Genomic DNA, 25,870 nt, shown 5'->3' on the forward strand with positions numbered 1-25,870 from the left:
TGCCTTCATGGAGGAAAAGACAGAGAAGAGCTAAGTGACTACAATGCAGACCACTGAAGAAGGACACAGACATTGACTTTTGGTGAGATGACAGACGGGCTCTCACACTAGCAGAGCTTGTGTCTGATTCTCTATGAGGCCTGCCTGGGCAGCTGCGGAGAGTATTTTCCTGCCCTTCCTACTCCCCATGGAGCCTTACGGTAAACCTCACTAATTGAGGTAGCCCAAGAAACAGCACATTTCTGCTTCTGGTAACTGGGAGAGTCCAGTGAATTACATCTACTAAAATCTTATCTTGATCAAATGCTCCTTTCTTCAAGTTGTCTTCCCTATTCCTTGCAACTAGATTCAGTACCTTTCTTATGGAACTTCCATTAGGGATGTAGATGTCTAATCTCTCCAACAGCCCACAAGTTCACTCCTCAGTGAACTGTGTTTGTCAAAGGCTTTGTCTCATGTAAAATGAATGATTTTGCACACAGTTTGGATACCACGTATCAGTTAACATTAAATGAATACAAAGAAAAACCAACATATCTAATTTATGACTAGCGGCTGAGATGGTATTACTAATTCCTATATTATCAGATGATGTTTACTAAACACATTATCCTAATGAACTTTTACTGAACACTATGATCAGTGCACAAACTCTTTTAAAAGAGGCAAGCAGGGCTTCAAGTGCTTCAACAATCAAGTTATCAAAGCTAAGAATCTTGATTAGCTTTCTCCAGAATCCACAAAAGATAAAAGAACTTTACATTAGATTTTTGACTTTTGAATACCCTTAGTTTTACCAGAAATCTGTGCTATACTGAGATGAAAGTACACCGACTCACCAGCCCTAGGAAAATGGCATTTTCTCCTCATAATTCATCAAGTCAAGTAAGGAAACAACCCACAAAATAAAAACAGTGTCTAAAACCAAAGAAAACCCCAGATCATTATTTTCCTGCTTAAATGCTAGACACCCCTATACACATCATTATTTCAAATAAATCACAAAATCTTTACTTATCAAATTAAAAATATTAGACAACACCCATGTGTAAAGTAGCACTGCAAATATAAGAGCTAATTCAGTTTTCCAAAAAGGATTTGCTTTACTAGAACCTCAGGTTCAGATTCCCAATAATGAAGCACATTTATCAATTCATTTTCCCGTTCAACAAATATTTATTGGGCACCTTCAGGTAGCAGGGACTGCCTATGTTGATTGCATGCAGAAAGAAATGAAAATACTTGTCCTTAAGGAACTTACTGGGCTCTGACAGATATAAACCAAAAGAGCTATAAAGGCATATAGTAACTGCTAGAATAGAAGCTAGGACAAGTGGGTGCCAGGGAAACAGGCTTCAGTGAAGGCTGGAACATAAGCGTTCAGAGAGAATGTGACCTTCAACAATGAGTAGAATATTACCGAGACAAGTGTTGAGGTAACACTTTGGGTAGAGGGTCCATCCTGAGCCACCACACAGAGGCCCAAGAACACATGATGCACTGGGGAAACAGCAAGTGTTCTAATGTAGCCTGAACAGAGATGTCACTTCAGCTAGCTCAACTTTGATCCTTGCTAAGTGTACAATAAACAGAGCCAGTAAGTTCCTATAATCCTGGCATGTCCCCCAAAATATACCATGGTCCAGAAACTCTGCATAGGAAACATGTAAAAATCATGGCTGTCAGATTCGGGTATGTCCTAAAGAAATGAACCAAAATGGTAAATAACTGGGAAATCTTGTAGTTATTAGTTATAAAAATGTTTTAAAAACTGAAGATGCTTTTCTTGAAGATGAGATGTGGAGAGGTACAGCATGTTATAGAGAGGAGAAAATGAGTCTTGATGCATGGCTTCAAATACTTTTAAGGAAGCACTGTTCGCTCCCTTATAACATCAAATCCTAAAGCCAGATTGTGGCTTTGGAAAGAAAGGGTGGCAATGGAAAGAAATTCTCCATATGGGAAAATAAAGTTTTGACTTCTTGCCTTGATCTTACTCCCTGAGATTTCACTGCCTACTTGGGGAGCTCTCCATGCATGGAAATGCCAGTAACATACAGCCTTCATGAGGCGCTGCACCCTTGAACACAGTGCGAATGTGGCCAAGTGATCCTTGCCTTAGTTTCTCACAGCACAGCTAAAACTAAGCTGGAAAGGGAAAGAGAAACTTTCCTAAAGGCTGAGGACCAACAGCAGACCAAAATAAAACAAACAAACAAAACCACACACACACACACACACAAAAATGTAGAGTAACACATGACAAGGTAAGCTATATTGAGATATGGTGCCTATTTATATAAATAACCTTACTGAACTCCCTCAATACTGATTTCCTTTTACATATGCAACACAATTATTTATTGCACAATGCATTCACCTCAATACTAGCTTTTATGTTCAAGCCAGACTCATGCATTTTTTTGGACAGCATGTTGGAACTTGAGAATGGGGGTTGTTTGAAAAAGTACTCTCTCCCTAATTTGAAAATCACTATTCCATATCAGTCTGTCTTGCTCCTACCACCTGGAAACACCTTAGGCATTTACAGACTCTTCCTGTAAACACAGAGAACAAAGCCCAGAGAAGCATTTGTCTGGGTCTATTTCTTGTCTGAGGACCCACTTCTTCACTGGTGAATACAAAGGGTACTGGAAAATTCTTCCCTGATTTGCATAGCCCAAAGTCCTGGCCAGAAAAATGTGGTATCATACTGTTTTGAACAAGATGTCCTGTTCTGAACACAACAGCATCAGGATGACATCTCACAAGAGGTACCCACATAAAGTAGCAAGAGGTCCATTGTGTTACAGTGTACAAAAGGAAATGTACAGTGTACAAAATTCCTCTGTGAGGAATAAGTGAAGGCAGGAGGGAAGCATACCTTAGCCCAAAGGTAACAATGAATTCTTTCAAATCTGAGGTTTTTGAAAATGGAAAGGAATGATTCTATTAACAACAAGTTCCTTAACAAAAGCAGTGTTCAGAGTCTGCATGGCCAACTGGTAGGCATATTGTAGAGGGGATCTGTGAACTGTGTACACAGCACCAGCAGATTATCTTACAAATCTAAGTAGGTAAATATGGAAAAGTAGTACTACAGAGAGTGGTAGATAAAAAATGTAAGGTCTTCACTTCATTTCTTTCAGAATATTTTCCAGACCATTTTATAATGAACACCACACTTGGTCTACTTTAACACACTAACACGGGGGCCATCAGAGAGAGACGATTCTTCACTTGTTCGTTGTGCTAAAGACCCAATGACAATGGGATAAAGTGAAAACAGTTCTTAGTACCACTGCAGGTCAATTTATCCTAGCTGCAAGATTTGATTATTACTATAGTTTTTTTTGTTTGTTTGTTTTTAAGGTGAAGTGTAGGCTAAAATATCAGATAAAGCCCAACATTTGGCTGTTAGAAGTTCAAGCACAAGTTAAAAACCTCTAAAAAATATTGTGTCTAATTTATGCATCAAAAAAGCAAACAAAGAACAGCCTTAGCAAAACACTTCATTAGTAACTGGAGAAAGAAATGCTAATATAATTTAGTAGGCTTGCATCATAGCTGAGTGTTACACATTTTTTCAAGGGTAATGTATGTAACAAACACTTTGTTTACACTGGCGTCTATCAACAGGGCTAGACAACTTTGTCTTTATCTGCCTCATAAATCTATGCCAACAACAACCATTTAAGAAACTACACTTTTTTTTCTATCGGCTCCTGACATGAGTGATATATTAATCCCAAGAGAAATCAGTGTGTGTTGTAAGCTACCCTAACCTTGTAGGGAAGATGCACAACCAGAGTCTCCATTTGTAAACACTGTCAACTTAAAGTGATGGTGTCAGGGAAAACCGGAACAAAACAGCATACTAATTACATGTTCATGGGAAAACTTTACACATTTTTACATATGGGAAACAGTTCTCAAGTCATCTTTACCAGAAGGAAGATTAAGCACGTTTTAAAGTACACCAGTTCTCAACAACCGATTCATTTGACTGTATTCTTAAAGCCCTTAGAAAATTCTTTTACCACATGAGAAAATATTTGTTTAGTGTTTATAAAAGGTAATTTCTACTCAGAGGATTTATAAGAAAGAAAAAAAAGACAGCTAGAGAACTAAGGTAAGAACACAGACAGAGTTTCTCCAGGGAATTTTATTGGTTTTTTTCTTTCACCTGGTGGTAAAAGATGCGTCAAACATGCCATTATATAAATTATCAAGATTCTGCTTAACATTTGTGGGAAGAAGAGTGGGGATTATTAGTCTTGTCTGAAGAAAACCAACAAGAGAATTACCTCTAACATCTTTTCTAACATGCTGATGAGCATGACCTTCAACTCTTTCTCCAAATCGATATGAAAAGGGGGATCATTTCTTAAGTCTACACTTGGAATAAGAACGAAACCTAGAATTGCACCTACCTCAGTAAAACTTGTATGAGTAAAATAACTACTTTTAATCCTTTAGACGTCTCTCCTCTCTTCCATAAAGAACTGCTATCACCTCCTCTATCTCCCAAAGAATATTTTTTTCATTTTCATAAGTTCAATGACCATCCCCTTCACTGCCCCCAATATTGATGACTTCCAGCAAATCACTCCTGAGTCATGTTTTCTAGACATCTCTTTGATGCCCTAACGGGTCTTCAAACTTAACACTGTCAACATATTTCAAACTAAATTAATTTTCCATTTCCCAAACCTGCTCCTCCTCTTCCAGACATAGTCAATTTTACCCCTCCTTTCTGCCCATTGTCCACCACTCACCCCATGTTTTACTTCAACTATATTCTTTTTTACTCCCCCATGCCCTTCTCAGTACCCAGGGTTGCTCATTCTGCTCTCTTTGCCTAATAATAATAACAATCATAATCCTTTCCAGTATGTATCATACGTGGTGCTAAGCAATTTATATGTGTGATCTCATTTAATTCTTACTACATTCTTATGACATAGGTACTATTACTATCCCCAGTTAAAGACATGGAAACGATACTCAAGGTGACAGAGCTAATATGTGACAGGCTGAGAGTTTAATTCCAGTTTGAAAGCAGTGCTCTGACCTGCCTTTTCCACCTTGGTAAATGCAACATCTCAAGGCTTAATGTGTTTACTCTTACATGAATTCTTCAACAAATATATTTTGAGTGCACCCTCTACCAGACATAGTGCTTGACACAGGTTATCAGCAGTGAATGAAGTGAATTTGGACCTGGACTCCTAGAGACCAGTTAGAAAGAGAAACTTAAAGCAAATAACCACAAACATATATCATAAAATCCCAGGTGATAATTGCTATAGTGAAAAGCTTTCGGTGTGGGTGATGTGTCTGTCTCCAGGCATCACATGAGGACATTAGAGTCACAACTTCAACATTTTTTATTTCTCCATCATTAACTTGTTCTCTTATTGATATGTGGTTGCTGTTGCACTGATAAATTATAGGAACTATTCAGGTTAGAAATTAGATTTCTAGTTGGAAATTGAAGTCAATTTTGTAGAAATGGAATGGTAAGCCTTTTTGGCATCATGACAAGAGTTTTAGGGAGAAGAAGACAGAAATACTATGAGTGAAAAAGTGAGACTGGATTTGACAAAAGGCAAGGTTGTCTGAATGTAAATCTCTCAATTCATAAATGCACTTGTTCTATTTGATATAGTATGAGTTTGACAATGTTCAGAACATAATATAAAGCTCTATTTACTCAAATTTTTGCCAGAAGGGAATTGTTGGGTGTTGGGCCTAGAAGGATAAATGGACAGGTAGGAGCTCTAGTTACTGCTTATTGTTATATTCTTTTTACCCTTTATCCACCTGCTGAGTACAAACAATTTGACAAGTGGTCTTTACAAAAATTAAAACCCCCAAATATGATATTTTAGGTCTCAAACTTCATGTGAGAAGCACTAACGCAGCTATAAAACAGTTATAATATTTTCAAACAGCTGAACTGATGGCAAAGGCCATAATAAATTTTCAAAGAATGGCATCTTGGATCAAGATACTGTGAATCAATGACTCAGAATAATCTTAAAATAAACATTACAAGGGTTTTATCAATAGATACAAACCCACTTAAGCCTGTAAACATTACTATAAAGAGACGTTAAATTGCACAGAAATGACAGACAATAGCAGCAATCTTTTTTTTTTTTTTTTCTGTTTCTGTTGCCTTATGATGCAATGTATTGTGTGTGAGTACTTAAATTCACTCCTCTTAAAGTTACAATAAATGACACCAATTTGGAACTACCTTATTCTATTGGGGAAACTGAATTTTTAAAAATACTGCAAAATAAAAAATGTTCACCTGTTCATCGCAAAGAACAAAGATCTTACTCTCAGTACAGGGTGCCATACTGGGCCCATGAATTTCACAGTTGGTTGGCTGGGGTATCCATGTCAGTGCTCTCCTTACCTATAATACCCAGACAGGTATGGGCATGTAAACCAAGCAGTTAATGTTAATGTAGACCACAGAGTTTCATGATGAAAAATGTTATATAAACTTTACACTAAAAGAAGTAAAAATCATTGCTTCAGTAATTACTTGAATCATCGCTAGAACTTTGTACAACATAGATCAAGGAGATTACGGACTTCTGTTATCGATCTTCTCTTCTACACTAGTAAAGAAGAGTAACAAAAATAATCATCCTCAAATTCTGTGGTAGTTTTACTCTTTTGAAATTTGCTGAAGTTTCATTTTATAGTGTAATGAGATTTCCACCTCACACCCACTGCTGAGGATCTTAACTGCTTCATAATCAACATTTATTGTGTTGTTGAATTCCTCCTCACACCAAAGCAAATTTTTCTTTTCCTCTACTAATCAAAAGGAGTCAGTTGAGTTAAACAAATTTAAGATGTTGATCCATTTGCCCCAGCTTCTCTTCTTACCCACAACAAATCAATAGACATTGGAGAAGCCTGACCTCTGGGAAATGTTATCAGAATAGCATGGGATCACTCAAAATTATATAAATATAGAATCTTCTATTTGTCAATTTTTACACATTTCACTCTTAGTACATGTGTACTGTGATACATTACACTCATCACAACATGATTTTGGTGATTTTAGATGAAATGAGATATAAAACATTTCACTGTTGCCATAATTTTGACTGAAATTATAACTCTATTATCCATTTCATGAAAACAACACATTTAAAAATTACTCAATTATTCCCACTCTAACTCAATTTTGTACATGTTTTAATTACTGCAATTTTAAAAATTAGTATAGTCTGAGTTTCTATATATCAAATATTAGAAAAAAATTGAATATCCTAATTTATGGAATTACAAGCCCTTCTAAATTCCTGTTCTTATACAGTAACACACAACTGCAATAAAAATAACATAATCTAAGGATATATAGCATGATATAAAAGTATTCTATTAATGTTCAGTTAGCTTTGAACAGCACTGTATGGCAATACTTTAGTTATACAACTTTGTAACCTCAAAAATAATGCTTTTTATAGAAGGGAAAAAAAGGATTTTATTCTAACAGTTATACCTGATAGAGAATGGCCTACATAAAAACAGTAAATTAACTATGAGAGTCAAGCAGTTTCAAAGGACGACTCATGAAGAAGCTTTGATTAATCTACAAATACTGTAGCTTATCACTGCAACAGCAGAGGAAACTACCTGCTAAACAATGGTCCCCTCAAAGGTACAAGATGAATAATGTAACCGCTGCTCTCAAGAAAGGGAACGTGACCAGAAACTTACCTTAAATGGAGAGGACTTCAAACAGCCTTTGAAACCACTTCATCCTGCCATTTTGCTGTAATGACAAGGATGAAAACTACTGCCACAGCCTCACTGGTTTTCTGCTTCATTTACTGCAAAGATTCTCTGCTGTGGATTAGTCACCTGGTGAGGCTCAAAACTTTGGAAGACAATTGTTCTGGGGTGGGCCTGGGGCACTGGTGTGTCATGAAAGCCCTTGGGTGATTCTAATACACAATCAGGGCTGTGAAGCAATGCTCTGCTGCCACAGTTGTTGCCTTGGTTTCCCAGGCTTCTGTCTGGCCCTCTTGTGATAGCTTCTATGAATGCTGCCAGATGACATTTCTCTAATTCTCTAATGCTTACAGAGTTAAATCCAAACTTCTGCGCAAACTGCACAAGACTCAACATGATCTGCTCTTACCTGCCTGATCAGCTGCCTCTCCCCTACTCTCCACCAGCTCTAGAAGCACTTGATTGCAACAAGCCTGGCCTTAGCCTCAGGGGCCGTGCACTTACTCATTCCTTGCTCTGAAATGCTCACCATGTTTACCTGTCTGGAGAACTGCACCTCCTCTGTGAAGCCATTCCTGACATCCTAGAGCCCAACCCTCCTTTGAGTGTTCTCAAAGCATCCTATATGTACACAGTTTTGTGTTTTTTTCTAATCATATTGGACGGTCATTTTTAGAACACATGTCTCTCCCATCTTCGTTAGACTTTTTTGAAGCAGAGACTATATCACATTTGCTCTATAGCCCCCAAACTTAGCACACTGCCTAGCATATACAGCATTCTGTATTTGTTGAATAAATGAATGATATCATTTATACTATTTTTACCTATTATAGATAGAGCAAGAGGAGACTTACATTGGGACCACTGGAAAAAAATCAAGTCCATAATAATAAAGAAAAAGTCTTAGTATTTATTTAGCATTTGGTAGTGGTAACTATTATTAAAGATCAGCCTTCCAATGAGGTTACTAGATTAATTTTCAACATGGTTAAAGTCAAAGACAAAACTGTAATTAATTCCTTAAGAGTGCGCTCTTATCATCAGCCTCCCCAAACCATATGCTTTCAGAATGATGGCCAATAAATGCTCACCTTCAGCTCCGTAAAGAAACCCCCTTAATGCCCACCACAAGTGGATCTAATCTGGCTGCTTCTGCTATGTGACGTCTAACCCACAACTCTGGTGAAAATGCTTACTTTGTATTTGCTTTCTGATCTGGAAGGGGTGGGAATATGTCCTTTTTTCTTGAAGGTTGTAAAGTGCTTGCACTGAGGACATGGCTTGGTGCTGGAATCAATACGGCCAAGTTCCAAGAAGTACTTATACTTGATGGAGTCTTCATGCGTTAAGTTATAGACAACAGTTGTTTCTTCCAAGAATTCAAAACACTCTGTGATGGGGCATTTGATTTCTACTTGGCCAAGTTGTACCTGCATGATGGAAGAGCAGATGGAAGGAAAAAAAAGTCACTGGTTATTTTCTTTCATTTTTTTTTTTTTTGTATACAGTATTACTTATTTCATGATTGCAATAAAGGATTGTGTGCAATTTTTAAGATAACATAATCAATGTTAATCACCTTGATACCTGCTTTCCGCAATACCAAAATAATCACTATATAATGTTTCTGAAATGATTTATAGGACATTTAAGTCTTCTCTGATTATTGTTTTTGTGACAAGAAATGGACCTAAGCCTCAGGCTCACCAAAGAAGCAAATGATCATCTCATGTTTCTGGAAACTGCAAGGTTACACAGCATTCAGATGATGCACCGACTGCAAGAACTGCAGGGTCACGCAGCATTTAGACAACATGCCAACTAAAAGGTGTTTCATAGTTTTCAACATCACTGCAGAATACTTCAGCACTAAACTCTGGGCACATTTTACTATTTTAAAAGGACTAAAGAGATTCTGTAATGTAGAATGCCTAATAGTTTAAAAAATGTTACAAAAAATAACTGTTTCCTCTGACCTTTCTGTGTTAAGAACATAAAGTAAGTAGTTCCTATATAATGAGAATCATAGGAACAAGTAAGAAAATGAAACCAGCTACAACAGTGTAAAAAAATCCTTATGAAATCTGCCTACTACTGAGATAACTTACAAAATTAATGTATTCAAAGGACTATGGCACTAGATTAGGAGAGAAGGGAGGATACATCAAAACGCGACATTTAGTATGTGGTATGGAGTACTAGATATGGTTAGCATTAAATATTACAATAAAAGATTACAGCACAAAGTATGGACACAACTAATTTTTAAATGATTAAAATAAGCAACTTCGAAATAATGAGTAGCTAGAGTGTTTTTCGTAAGTGGTGAACAATAACTCTTTATATTCATGGCATTACAATCTCTTTTGTCCATCCTAATGTACTAAAGGGAGGCACTAAAAACTCCAGATGACAAACAACACCAAACCCTTTCTGTTTTATTTGGGTAAATCTGACATTCTCAGAAAGCAAAGCATACACACTTGCAGTAGAAAAGTACGCTATGAAGACTCAGGTAGGAATAGGAGAAAGCCACGCAGTTTGGGGAAAGAAAAACACCACAGAGAGCAGTTAAAAAAAGAAAACTAAATTCATAGTAACTGTTAACATTGCTATTTATCTGGCACAAGCTTGAGGTAAGGTAGTTAAGAAGTTGCAGGCTGACGTGTTGAATATCAGTAAAGAGCATGAGCTAAGCTGAAAGCAAAATGAAAGAGGCTGGCTTTGGATAATTCTCCTTATTAGTATTGACCTGTTAAAAGTATAAACTGTTGCATAATTTTATGCTACTATTGTACAAAACACGGCCCAGAGAGGATTTAAAAATATGTGCCCATTTTTTTCTACTTTTTCTGATGAGTCTGCTCACAGTCCCAATCAGATTTTATTATTCATGTTACAGTGTTATGATGCTATTATAATTCAAATTATGTTTCAGAATAAGTTATTTTGTTCTGCCTCAAGACAAAAATTCTAAGGAGATTTTTGTGTAGATAAAAACCCCTGTGTAACATACTAAGAACCTGGTTTAATGAAGTATAGAACTTAAGCGTTAAAAAATGACTAAATGTTTCCTCTTTTAATATTCTGTAGACATTTATCGAGCACGATTCTGAGGCAGGTACGGGCTAGGTACTGAAGCTTTCCAGGTGCAGGTCAGTAAAGAGGCAATCAGGATGCAAAATGGTGAGTACAAGGTGTCAGGAGAAGTACAGTAATCTCAGACTTGGGGGGATCCGAAGAGGTTTCTTGGAAGAAGTGAGGTTTCAAGTGAGAGCTTAAGACTAGCAGGATTTAGCCAAACAAAGGTGAGAAGGGGTTCCAAGCAGACAAAAGAGACAACTTGGGCAAAGGCCTGGAGGAAAGAGAGCACAGCACTAGCATACCCCAAATGCACATGCATCTGAACTTAAAGATCACAGCCTTGGGACGGCTCTTAAAGATGAGCAGCAGCCTGGACCACAAAGTGTGAGTAAGGAAAGATGAGGCTGTTATGCAAAGATGAACCAGCTTGGACCAGAGCACAAGGGCCGAGCATGAAGCCATCTTAGGAGTCTGTATGTTTTTCCTATTTAAATAGAAAGCTATGCAGTTTTCAGAATGTGAAAGATAGTTTTTTTTTAAGTCCACAGAAAACGGGCTTACTTGCGTCACCTCGAGAGGCACTTGTTATTGGGCAGCAGTACATTTTTGTGATTAAGAGCCTGAATTTTTTATTGTCAGGTCAGTGTTCGAATCCAGTCTTCCTCACCTATGAGTTTATTTTAACTATATAAATGATAACAATGGAGGCAGCAATTTCACAGCCACTCAGGAATGACCAGGTGTTATGGAAACTGGATGCAGTTTAGGGACTAGAACAATCCAAGGCAGCTAAAGAGGGCAGGTTGTCTTGATACTCCTTCAGCAGTGGGTATTTATTACTCAACCACATCAGGATACCATCCAACATCCACTCAAACACTTACTTTTCTACTGCAGTATTGCTCAAATCTGCAAACCTATTCAATTTCCATAGAATATATTACTTCCTCTAGATTTCATACCCTCTGCATTGACTATTCCTTCCCTTCCCTTCTTTCTCAAGGCTCCAAAATCCCTATCCTACTACATTGAACCAAAGACCTCATATTTTATTGAACACATAGAGGCAATCAGATGCATATTCCCATACCTGCCCACTACCAGCTCTAGCAATTTACATCTCTGTTTTCTGTCTTCCCTCTATAGAGGGCTGAATCTATTTCCAGAACAACTGTATACGAGTCTCTTAAAGTGTCTGTAAAGTGTCTGTTGGGCATTCCAGTTTCCTGGCCCACTCAAGGCCTACAGAACTGGGATCATTGTTGACAAGCCAGTAATTGGCAGTTTGGAACAGCTACTCATACAATCATTCTTCTTCATACTAACAGTATCCTCTTTTTCATAATATAGTGTTATTCATCACCTATGCAATCTCTTGGCCTCTCTCTACAGGCAATATCTTTTTCAGAAAATTGTCCTCAAAAGATCACTAGCAAACAACTAATTATGATTAAGTGAAGTACACTTTTTCATGTGTTCAACAAGGTATGTATTTCATCAATTCAAGAATGCATTTTAAAAGCACCTTTTAATTTCTTGAAAGTCAAGTTTTTTATAATCAAAAGAAATTAGTATTGTACGTAGTTTACTTGGCAGTGTTTTTACTTTCTTGGTGGTGCATAACCGAATACTGCATCCTACTATTGATCACATCTTTGATTTCAGTGAAATGTGGTTTCTGTGAGCTAAGTAGTGTGATGGACTTCTGGAGAGATAAGAGGAGAGAGAAACACAGGGTTTCTACTGGAGGCAATGAATAATAAACAAGCTTAAACAAGGCAGATTGTAACCTGTGTTATGAATGAACTACACATCATGGAAGCAATCTCTAAGGAAATGACAACCTGAGTTGAGAACTGAAAGGCCTGTCATGCAGAGAACATGGGGAAGAGACAGCAAATAAAGGAAATAAGAACATTGGCTCCAGCCAGAAGGTGTCTGATGTGCCTCTGCTCAGAGCACAGAACTCAGTGACAAAAATACATACTAAAGGAAGGAGAGAACAGTATGAGATGAAGTTGGAGAGTTAGGCAGAAGACAGATCACATGGACCTTGCTGGCCATGGTAAAAGGTCTGTATTATAGACAATACGAATCACTGGTTTTAAGAGGAGGACTGACATGCTCTTCTTAGAGAAGAGACTGTAGAGGAATAAAAGTGAAGGCTGGGAGAATTCTGGAAGTCTGGATTCAATGACTCTTCCCACAAGTGATGTCTAACTGTTACAGGCAGTTGATAGACGACTGAGAGGTAACAAGATACAGGGTGTATTTTGGAAGTGGAATTAATGAGATTTTTTTAAATTGACAAAAATTTTATGTATTTATGGTATGCAACATGAGGTTTTAATATATATGTACAGATAATATATATTAATCAAGCACATTAATAAATGCATTACTTCACTGCTAATTTTTTAACAGAAGTAAGAACAAAGATCATTAATAGGAGTGGTGAGAGAGGGCATCCTTGTCTTGTGCCAGTTTTCAAAGGGAATGTTTCCAGCTTTTGCCCATTCAGTATGATATTGGCTATGGGTTTGTCATAAATAGCTCTTACTATTTTGAGATGTTACATCAATACCTAATTTATTGAGAGTTAACATGAAGGAATGTTGAATTTTATCGGAGGCCTTTTCTGCATCTATTGAGATAATCATGTGGTTTTTGTCACTGATTCTGTTTACGTGATTGATTACATTTATTGATTTGCATATGTTGAATCAGTCTTGCATCCCAGGGATGAAGCCAACTTGATCGTGGTGGATAAACTTTTTGGTGTGCTGCTGGATTTGGTTTGCCAGTATTTTATTGAGGATTTTCGCATCCATGTTCATGAGGGATTTTGGCCTGAAGTTTTCTTTTTTTGTTGTGTCTCTGCCAGGTTTTGGAATCAGGATGATGCTGGCATCATAAAATGAGTTAGGGAGGAGTCCCTCCTTTTCAATTGTTTGGAATAGTTTCAGAAGGAATGATATTAGCTCCTCTGTACCTCTGGTAGAATTCAGCAGTGAATCCGTCTGGTCCCGGGCATTTTTTCGTTGGTAGGCTATTAATTACTGCCTCTATTTCAGAACTTGTTATTGGTCTATTCAGGGATTCGACTTCTTCCTGGTTTAGTCTTGGGAGGGTGTATGTGTCCAGGGATTTATCCATTTCTTCTAGATTTTCTGGTTTATTTATGTAGAGGTGTTTATAGTATTCTCTGATGGTAGTTTCTATTGCTGTGGGATCAGTGGTGATATCCCCATTATCATTTTTATTGTGTCTATTTGATCCCCCCCTCTTTTCTTCTTTATTAGTCTACCTAGTGGTCTATATATTTTGTTAATTTTTTCAAAAACACACCTCCTGGATTCATTGATTTTTTTGAAGGTTTTTCATGTCTCTATCTCCTTCAATTCTGCTCTGATCTTAGTTATTTCTTGTCTTCTGTTAGCTTTTGAATTTGTTTGCTCTTGCTTTTCTACAGTTGTGATGTTAGGGTATTGATTTCAGATCTTTCCAGCTTTCTGATGTGGGCATTTAGTGCTCTAAATTTCCCTCTAAACACTGCTTTAGCAGTGTCCCAGAGATTCTGGTATGTTGTCTCTTTGTTCTCATTGGTTTCAAAGAACTTCTTGATTTCTGCCTTAATTTTGTTATTTACCCAGGAGTCATTCAGGAGCAGGTTGTTCAATTTCCATGTAGTTGTGTGGTTTTGAATGAATTTCTTAATCCTAAGTTCTAATTTGATTGCACTATGGTCTGAGAGACTGTATGTTATGATTTCAGTTCTTTTGCATTTGCTGAGGAATGTTTTACTTCCATTTATGTGGTTGATTTTAGAATAAGTGCCATGTGGCACTGAGCCAAATGTATATTCTGTTGATTTAGGGTGGAGAGTTCTGTAGATGTCTATTACGTCCACTTGATCCAGAGCTGAATTCAAGTCCTGGATGTCCTTGTTAATTTTCTGTCTTGTTGATCTGTCTAATATTGATAATGTGGTGTTAAAGTCTCCCACTATTATTGTGTGGGAGTCTAAGTCTCTTTGTAGGTCTTTAAGAACTTGTTTTATGAATCAGGGTGCTCCTGTATCGGGTGCATATATATTTAGGACAGTTAGCTCTTCTTGTTGCATTGATCCCTTTACCAATATGTAATGCCCTTCTTTTGTCTTTTTTTGATCTTTGTTGGTTTAAGGTCTGTTTTATCAGAGACTAGGATTGCACCCCTGCTTTGGTACATGCATCCCGGAACTTAAAGTAAAATTTTTTTAAAAAAGAAAAAAAAAATGTGGTACATATGCATCATGGAATACTACGCAGCCATAAAAAGGAATGAGGCCATGTCCTTTATAGGGACATAGATGGAGCTGGAAGGTATTATCCTCAGCAAACTAAAGCAGGAACAGAAAACCAAACATCACATGTTCTCACTTATAAGTGGGAGTTGAACAACAAGAACACATGGACATAGCAGGGGTGGGGGGCAAGAGGGAACAACACATACTGGGCCTGTCAGGGGATGGGGTGGAGGGAGGGAAAGCATTAGGAAAAACAGCTAATGCATGTGGGGCTTAGTACCCAGCTGACAGGTTGATAGCTGCAGCACACCACCCTGGCACATGTTTACCTATGCAACAAATCTACACATCCTGCACATGTATCACAGAACTTAAAAAATTAAATTAGAAAAGAAAGATCATTAATACACCAAAAAAAACTTGTATCAAGCTCCTAACAATAGGATAGGTAATGTAAAAAGTTCATAGTATAAAGTGAATTAAGCCATGAATCCTGCCTTCATAGACCTTGAGAATGTAGCAATTAAACTGGTATTGATAGTCTTCTAGCAATTGGGATTTGTTGGTATTAATTCATCTAATATTTACCCAATAGTTTAAAAAACTTTTTATTAGGGATAATTAAGTATATGTGAAGGTTGGCAGATTAGCATTACGAATCCTTAAACAGCCATCCTCTAGCTTACATTGTCAACTTATAGCCAATCTTATTTCTTTGATACCCTGAGTAATACGGCCCTCCCATGTTATTTTGAAGAAAATGCCAGATATCATGTCATTTCATTCATAAATATTTCGGTATGGGGCTAAAAAATTAAGAAGTCTTTTTAAAACCACAACCATGATATCATATATCTCCAAAAATGTCAATTTTTTAGTATCAAGTTAACATTCTAAATAACATATCATCTAACTTCTGTTTACTGGATTTTATCTCCTATTAAGTACTTAAAGATATTTTGCTGCTCTGTGTGTTCAATGTTAATACAACTATTTATACCACTGAAAAAGATGCTCTTCAGTTTTTCTGAACAAAAACATTTCCAACCTTGAAAGAAAAAAATTGCTTAACTCTAAAGGCATCTATAAGGCATCATTAAGAGACACTATTATCCACTTAACGTTCAAGCTACATGGCTAATTTGCCACCTGGGAGAACTCAAAAGTAACTTAATGACTCAGGTGATGAAGACCTTTGGAAAAGTGGCAGACTAATTAATTAAATTCTCCAAAGAAAAGGATGAGAAAAAGTACAAATCTTGGGCCTCATTGCTCAATTTATGAAATGTGTGGTTTATGACTCTGATCATGGTTTTAAGTGTTGGTCATGACAGTTTACAAGGTGCTTTGGATTTTGCTCATTTGATACTAGAGGATTTCATATTTCCTCTGTTTTGAAAAATGGAAATATGTTAATATGACAGAGAGAAAAGAATACTGTAACGAAAGCGGTAATAATAATCACAAAATATACATAGATCTACTACAGGCAAAGCACAGCTCCAGGTAGTTTGTGTGGATTAATTACTTTGAGGTGCACCATGGGGGCAGATTGATTTCAGACTCACTGATGTCCCCATCACTTTACTCATCAGTGATTATGGGAAGGTGCCTGCTATACTGACACACATGGGTTTTTGTTTATTCAGAAGCTACTACAGGGCTTAGTGCTAGATGCCTTTGAATTTTTCTAAAAATGATTAAAAAAATCAAGTCAAAAATTCTAGAAATCTCTTAACTCTAAGCAAGATAAATACAGTACAAAGAAAACCACATTTAAGTACATCAACTAAAAGTGATATACCAAACACACAGTAACAAGAAGTAACCAGAGAAAAAGGCATATTCCCAAGTAGAAAACTTCAGCCTCAAGTGCCTTGCTGGTAGCTTGCTGTTTAAAAGCTACTCAGTTTTTGGTATTTTGATACAACAGCCTGAATAGACTACTGCTCTTGATCTAGAAAAATAAAGTCATAAAACTATTTCTGCCAGAAATAAGACTGATCATAAAGCTACAAGAATTACATTAGTATGACAGTGGCACAAGGATAGATAATAGAACAATGGAACAGAAAAGAGAATAGAACAAAACCACTTCCATATGAACACTACAGAGCAGTGGGGAGGGTGCTTTTTTTTTTTTTTTAATAAATTGTGCTGTTGGTTTAATATCCATTAAAAAAATCAGTCTTGAAGAATCGCCACACTGTCTTCCACATTGGTTGAACTAATTTACACTCCTACCAACAGTGTAAAAGCATTCCTATTTCTCCACATCCTCTAAAGCATCTGTTGTTTCCTGGCTTTTTAATCATCATTAATCGTCATTCTAACTGGCATGAGATGGTATCTCATTGTGGTTTTGATTTGCATTTCTCTAATGACCAGTGATGATGAGCATTTTTTCACATTTGTTGGCTGCATAAATGTCTTCTTTTAGGAAGTGTCTGTTCATATCCTTCACCTACTTTTTGATGTTTTTTTTTTTTTCTTGTAAATTTGTTTAAGTTACTTGTGGATTCTAGATATTAGCCCTTTGTCAGATGGATACATTGCAAACATTTTCTCCCACTCTGTAGGGTGCCTGTTCACTCTGACGATAGTTTCTTTTGCTGTGCAGTTCTTTAGTTTAATTAGATCCCATTTGTCAATTTTGGCTTTTGTTGCAATTGCTTTTGGATCTGGAACGAGGAATACCATTTGACCCAGAAATCCCATTACTGGGTATATACCCAAAGGATAATAAGTCATTCTAGTATGAAGACACATGCACACGTATGTTTATTGCAGCACTATTCACAATAGCAAAGACTTGGAACCAACCCAAATCCCCATCAGTGATAGACTGGATAAAGCAAATGTGACACATATACACCATGCAATACTGTGCAGCCATAAGGAAAGGATGAGTTCGTGTCCTTTGCAGGGACACGGATGAAGCTGGAAACCATCATTCTCTGCAAACCAACACAAGAACAGAAAACCAAACACCGCATGTTCTCACTCATAAGTGGGAGTCGAATGATTAGAACACATGGACACAGGGAGGGGAACATCACACACTGAGGCATGTCAGAGGTTAGGGGGCAAGGAGAGAGATAGCATTAGGAGAAATAATGCATGTGGGGCTTAAAGCCTAGATGATGGGTTGATGGGTGCAGCAAACCACCATGGAACAAGTATATCTATATAACAATCCAGCACGTTCTGCACATGTATCCCAGAACTTAAAATATAATAAAATAAATACATAAATAAAAGTAAAATTGAAAAAAAAAAAACTTTAACAGATGAGGAGCTGCAAAACACACACACACACACACGCACATACACAAATCAGTCTTGACTTTTATCTCAAACCAAGTAGACTGAAACTGTAAATATAAAAGGTGAATGAAAAAGTTTCTAAAGATAATAAAAAAGAATATCTTAGGGGCATGCCCAAGATGGCCAAATAGGAACAGCTCCAGCCTCCAGCTCCCAGTGTGAGCAACACAGAAGATGGGTAATTTCTGCATTTTCAAGTGAGGTGCAGACCGACACCTCACACCTCACACAGCGGAGTACACCCCTGAGACGAAGCTTCCAGAGCAAGAATCAGAAGCAACACTTGCCGTTCAGCAATATTCTATCTTCTGCAGCCTCCGCTGCTGATACCCAGGCAAACAGGGTCTGGAGTGGACCTCAAGTAAACTCCAACAGACCTACAGCTGAGGGTCCTGATTGTTAGAAGGAAAACTAACAAACAGAAAGGACACCCACACCAAAACTCCATCAGTACGTCACCATCATCAAAGACCAAAGACAGATAAAACCACAAAGATGGGAAAAAAGCAGTGCAGAAAAGCTGGAAATTCAAAAAATCAGATTACATCTCCCCCTCCAAAGGAACGCAGCTCATCGCCAGCAATGGAACAAAGCTGGATGGAGAATGACTTTGACGAGTTGAGAGAAGACAGCTTCAGTCGATCAAACTTCTCAGAGCTAAAGAGGGAACTATGTAACCAGTGCAAAGAAACTGAAAACCTTGAAAAAAGATTTGATGAATGGCTAACTAGAATAACCAATGTAGAGAAGTCCTTAAAAGAACTGATAGAGATGAAAACCATAACATGAGAACTACGTGACAAATGCACAAGCTTCAGTAACTGACTCGATCATCTGGAAGAAAGAGTATCAGCGATTGAAGATCAAATGAATGAAATGAAGTGAGAAGAGAAGTGTAGAGAAAAAAGAGTAAAAAGAAATGAACAAAGCCTCCAAGAAATATGGGATTATGTGAAAAGACCAAATCTACATCTGATTGGTGTGCCTGAAAGTGACAGGGAAAATGGAACCAAGTTGGAAAACACTCTTCAGGATATCATCCAGGAGAACTTCCCCAACCTAGTAAGGCAGGCCAACATTCAAATTCAGGAAATACAGAGAATGCCACAAATATACTCCTTGAGAAGTGCAACTCTAAGACACATAACTATCAGATTCACCAAAGTTGAAATGAAGGAAAAAATGTTAAGGGCAGCCAGAGAGAAAGGTCGGGTTACATACAAAGGGAAGCCCATCAGACTAACAGCAGATCTCTTGGCAGAAACTCTCCAAGCCAGAAGAGAGTGGGGGCCAATATTCAACATTCTTAAAGAAAAGAATTTGCAACCCAGAATTTCATATCCAGCCAAACTAAGTTTCATAAGTGAAGGAGAAATAAAATCCTTTACAGACAAGCAAATGTTTAGAGATTTTGTCACCATCAGGCCTGCCCGACAAGAGATCCTGAAGGAAGCACTAAACATGGAAAGGAATAACAGGTACCAGCCATTGCAAAAACATGTCAAAATGTAAAGTCCATCGATGCTAGGAAGAAACTGCATCAACTAGCTAGCAAAATAACCAGCTAATATCATAATGACAGGATCAAGTTCACACATAACAATATTAACCTTAAATGTAAATGGACTAAATGGTCCAATTAAAAGACACAGACTGTCAAATTGGATAAAGAGTCAAGACCCATCAGTTTGCTGTATTCAGGAGACCCATCTCACATGCAGAGACATACACAGGCTCAAAATAAAGGGATGGAGGAAGATCTACCAAACAAATGGTAAACAAAAAAAAAAGCAGGGGTTGCAATCCTAGTCTCTGATAAAACAGACTTTAAACCATCAAAGATCAAAAGAGACAAAGAAGGCTATTACGTAATGGTAAAGGGATCAATTCATCAGGAAGAGTTAACTATCCTAAATATATATGCACCCAATATAGGAGCACCCAGATTCATAAAGCAAGTCCTTAGAGACTTACAAAGAGACTTAGACTCCCATACAATAATAATGGGAGATTTTAACACCCCACTGTCAACATTAGACAGATCAATGAGACAGAAAGTCAACAAGGATATCCAGGAATTGAACTCAACTCTGCACCAAGCGGACCTAACAAACATCTACAGAACTCTCCACCCCAAATCAACAGAATATACATTCTTCTCAGCACCACATTGTACTTATTCCAAAATTGACCACATAGTTGGAAGTAAAGCACTCCTCAGCAAAAGTAAAAGAACAGAAATTATAACAAACTGTCTCTCAGACCACAGTGCAATTAAACCAGAACTCAGGACTAAGAAACTCAATTAAAACCCCTCAACTACATGGAAACTGAACAACCTGCTCCTGAATGACTACTGGGTATATAACAAAATGAAGGCAGAAATAAAGATGTTCTTTGAAACCAATGAGAACAAAGATACAACATACCAGAATCTTTGGGACACATTTAAAGCAGTGTGTAGAGGGAAATTTATAGCACTAAATGCCCACAAGAGAAAGCAGGAAAGATCTAAAATTGACACCCTAGCATCACAATTAAAGGAACTAGAGAAGCAAGAGCAAACACATTCAAAAGCTAGCAGAAGGCAAGAAGTAACTGAGATCAGAGCAGAACTGAAGGAGACAGAGACACAAAAAACCTTCCAAAAAAATCAATGAATCCAGGAGCCAGTTTTTTGAAAAGATCAACAAAATTGATAGACCACTAGCAAGACTAATAAAGAAGAAAAGAGAGAAGAATCAAACAGATGCAATAAAAAATGATAAAGGGGATATCACCACTGACCCCACAGAAATACAAACGACCATCAGAGAATACTATAAACACTTCTACGCAAATTAACTAGAAAACCTAGAAGAAATGGATAATTTCCTGGACACTTACACTCTTCCAAGACTAAACCAGGAAGAAGTTGAATCTGTGAATAGACCAATAGCAAGCTCTGAAATTGAGGCAATAATTAATAGCCTACCAACCAAAAAAAGTCCAGGACCAGATGGATTCACAGCCGAATTCTACCAGAGGTACAAGGAGGTGCTGGTACCATTCCTTCTGAAACTATTCCAATCAATAGAAAAAGAGGGAATCCTCCCTAACTCATTTTACGAGGCCAACATCATCCTGATACCAAAGCCTGGCAGAGATACAACAAAAAAAGAGAATTTTAGACCCATCAATGCAAAAATCCTCAATAAAATACTGGCAAACCAAATCCAACAGCACATCAAAAAGCTTATCCACCATGATCAAGTGGGCTTCATCCCTGGGATGCAAGGCTGGTTCAACATTCGCAAATCAATAAACGTAATCCAGCATATAAACAGAACCAAAGACAAAAACCACATGATAATCTCAATAGATGTAGAAAAGGCCTTTGACAAAATTCAACAGCCCTTCATGCTAAAAATTCTCAATAAATTCGGTATTGATGGAATGTATCTCAAAATAATAAGAGCTATTTATGACAAGCACACAGCCAATATCATACTGAATGGGCAAAAACTGGAAAAATTCCCTTTGAAAACTGGCACAAGACGGGGATGCCCTCTCTCACCACTCCTATTCAACACAGTGTTGGAAGTTCTGGCTAGGGCAATCAAGCAAGAGAAAGAAATAAAGTGTATTTAGTTAGGAAAAGAAGAAGTCAAATTGTCACTGTTTGCAGATGACATGACTGTATATTTAGAAAACCCCATTGTCTCAGGCCAAAATCTCCTTAAGCTGATAAGAAACTTCAGCAAAGTCTCAGGATACAAAATCAATGTGCAATAATGACAAGCATTCTTACACACCAGTAACAGACAAACAGACAGACAAATCATGAATGAACTCCCATTCACAATAGCTTCAAAGAGAATAAAATACCTAGGAATCCAACTTACAAGGGATGTAAAGGACCTCTCCAAGGAGAACTACAAACCATTGCTCAGTGAAATAAAAGAAGACACAAATGGAAGAACATACCATGCTCATGGATAGGAAGAATCAATATTGTGAAAATGGCCATACTGCCCAAAGTAGTTTAAAGATTCAATGCCATCCCCATTAAGCTACCAATGACTTTCCTCACAGAATTGGAAAAAACTGCTTTAAAGTTCATATGGAACCAAAAAAGACCCCGCATTGCCAAGACAATCCTAAGACAAAAGAACAAAGCTGGAGGCATCACACTACCTGACTTCAAACAATACTACAAGGCTACAGTAACCAAAACAGCATGGTACTGGTACCAAAACAGAGATATAGAACAATGGAACAGAACAGAGCCCTCAGAAATAATATCACACATCTACAGCCATCTGATCTTTGACAAACCTGACAAAAACAAGAAATGGGGAAAAGATTCCCTATTTAATAAATGGTGCTGAGAAAATTGGCTAGCCATACGTAGAAAGCTGAAACTGGATCCTTTCCTTACTCCTTATATGAAAATTAATTCAAGATGGATTAGAGACTTAAATGTTAGACCTAAAACCATAAATACCCTAGAAGAAAACCTAGGTAATACCATTCAGGACATAGGCATGGGCAAGGACTTCATGTCTAAAACACCAAAAGCAACGGCAACAAAAGCCAAAATTGACAAATGGGATCTAATTAAACTAAAGAGCTTCTGCACAGCAAAAGAAACTACCATCAGAGTGAACAGGCAACCTACAAGATGGGAGAAAATTTTTGCAATCTACTCATCCGACAAAGGGCTAATATCCAGAACCTATAAAGAACTCAATCAAATTAACAAGAAAAAAACAAACAACCCCATCAAAAAGTGGGCAAAAGATATGAATAGACTCTTCTCAAAAGAAGACATTCATACAGCCAACAGACACATGAAAAAATGCTCATCATCACTCACCATCAGAGAAATGCAAATCAAAACCACAATGAGATACCATCTCACACCAGTTAGAATGGCAATCATTAAAAAAATCAGGAAACAACAGGTGCTGGAGAGGATGTGGAGAAATAGGAACACTTTTACACTGTTGGTGGGATTGTAAACTAGTTCAACCATTGTGGAAAACAGTGTGGTGATTCCTCAACGATCTAGAACTAGAAATACCATTTGACCCAGCCATCCCATTACTGGGGATATACCCAAAGGATTATAAGTCATGCTGCTATAAAGACACCTGCACACGTATGTTTATTGCAGCACTATTCACAATAGCAGACTTGGAATCAACCCAAATTTCCATCAGTGACAGACTGGATTAAGAAAATGTGGCACATATACACCATGGAATACTATGCAGCCATAAAAAAGGATGCGTTCACGTCCTTTGTAGGGACATGGATGCAGCTGGAAACCATCAGTCTCAGCAAACTATCGCAAGAACAGAAAACCAAATACTGCATGTTCTCACTCATAGGTGGGAACCGAACAATGAGATCACTTGGACTCAGGAAGGGGAACATCACACACCGGGTCCTATTGTGGGGAGTGGGGATGGGGGAGGGATAGCATTAGGAGATATACCTAATGTAAATGATGAGGTAATGGGTGCAGCACACCAACATGGCACATGTATACATATGTAACAAACCTGCACATTGTGCACATGTACCCTAGAACTTAAAGTATAATAATAATAAAATAAATCAAATAAAATATAAAAAATAAAAAAGAATATCTTCATGACGTTGGGGAAGGGAAAGATTTCTTACACATGATATTAAAAACACCATAACATTTTGATAAATTGGATTGATTATAATTTAAATCTTTGTTTACCAATTGATATTGTTAAGAGAGAAGAGATGCAAACAAAAGTGTGAGAAAAGATTTGGAATACATAAATGACAAGTTTTGTATATCCAGAACATATAAAGAACTCCAAAGCAATGAGAAACATGCAGACAACAAACCTATAAGACAAACAGTCGAGACTTTATGGGTACTTCATAAAAGACAATGTTCAAATGACCAGTGAGCATATGAAAACATGTTCAACTTCATGGGTCATCAGGGAAAAGTATAATAAAACCACACTCACATGCAATTTGGAAAGAATTGAGTTATCATAGTACTTAAAAGTTCACCAAAACAATTTTTAAATATTACAGTTAAAATAATACTGTACAATTAATGAGACATTAATGCTTTATGAAACCAGTCCAAATGTACTTTTCTACAATAATCTTTTTTACATTACTTAAACTTTTCTTCCCTTCTTACTATCTGAATGTTTGTACTCCCTTATTCTCTTATGCAAAATTTTAAATTTTTAATTCAGTTTTTAAAATAAGTTCAAAAATTATCATAGTTCATCAACCAAAAAGTATAACATAGACATACAATTATCTCTTACAACTGTCCTCTTTTCTCCATTCATCCCACAAAATGGTTGTCGTTTCCTTCCAGGAACTTGTAAAGCATATACATGAAATACAAATATACATATTTTTGTCCTTTTTTAACTTAAATATTTAACCCAAATGTTAGCAAATAATATTCACCTAGCTTTCTTTACTTGACAAAATATTTTGGAGGTAAGATATATATATGTATATGGCATAAGTGTTACCTAACTATGGTAGATATTAGATGCAGAATTGACAGTAAAACCAAATCTTTCAATTGGTCTTGAAAATAAGGCAGATTATTGAGAATTATGGGTATAGAGTTCTACCTATCAAAATTGAATTAGGAATATTATTTAAGTTTGTTTCTGAATACATTTGTTAGTCTCAGTTTCTATCCCACATCCTTGCACTAATGAATTGTGGGTTTTCTCCTAACCCTCTTTACTGTGTGGTGGAGAAAGCAGCTGATACGGTTTGGCTGTGTCCTCACCCAAATCTCAACTTGAATTGTATTTCTCAGAATTCCCACTTGTTGTGGGAAGGACCCAGGGAGAGGTAACCGAATCATGGGCGGGGGGGGGGGGCTGGTCTTTCCCATGCTATTCTTGTGATAATGAATAAGTCTCACAAGATCTGACGGGTTTCCACTTTTGCATCTTCCTTATTTTCTCTTGCTGCTGCCATGTAAGGAGTGCCTTTCACCTCCCACCATGATTCTGAGGCCTCCCCAGACTGGCAGAACTGGAAGTCCAATTAAACCTCTTTTTCTTCCTAGTCTCGAGTATATCTTTGTCAGCAGCGTGAAAACGAACTAATATAGTAAATTGGTACCAGTAGAGTGAGGCATTGTTGAAGATACCCGAAAATGTGGAACCAACTTTGGAACTAGGTAACAGGCAGAGGTTGGAACAGCTTGGAGGGCTCAGAAGAAGATAGGAAAATGTGGGAAAGTTTGGAACTTCTTAGAGACTGGTTGAATGGCTTTAATGAAAATGCTAAAAGCGATATGAACAATAAGGTCCAGGCTGAGGTGGTCTCAGATGGAGATGAGAAACTTGTTGGGAATTGGAGCAAAGGTGACTCTCATTA

General features: G+C 37.3%; 1 protein-coding gene across 1 annotated transcript in view; it reads right to left on the bottom strand.

Moving 5' to 3' along the window:
- The window catches only part of RNF217 (ring finger protein 217), a 136,025-nt gene that overhangs the window by 37,787 nt on the left and 72,368 nt on the right, over positions 1–25,870 (bottom strand). Inside the window, exon 2 of the mRNA XM_003898232.5 lies at positions 8,970–9,203. Coding sequence (XP_003898281.2) covers positions 8,970–9,203 — 234 coding nt within the window. The remainder of the gene's footprint in view (positions 1–8,969; positions 9,204–25,870) is intronic.

This window comes from Papio anubis, chromosome 6, assembly GCF_008728515.1.
Source record: "Papio anubis isolate 15944 chromosome 6, Panubis1.0, whole genome shotgun sequence".
NCBI lineage: Eukaryota > Metazoa > Chordata > Mammalia > Primates > Cercopithecidae > Papio > Papio anubis.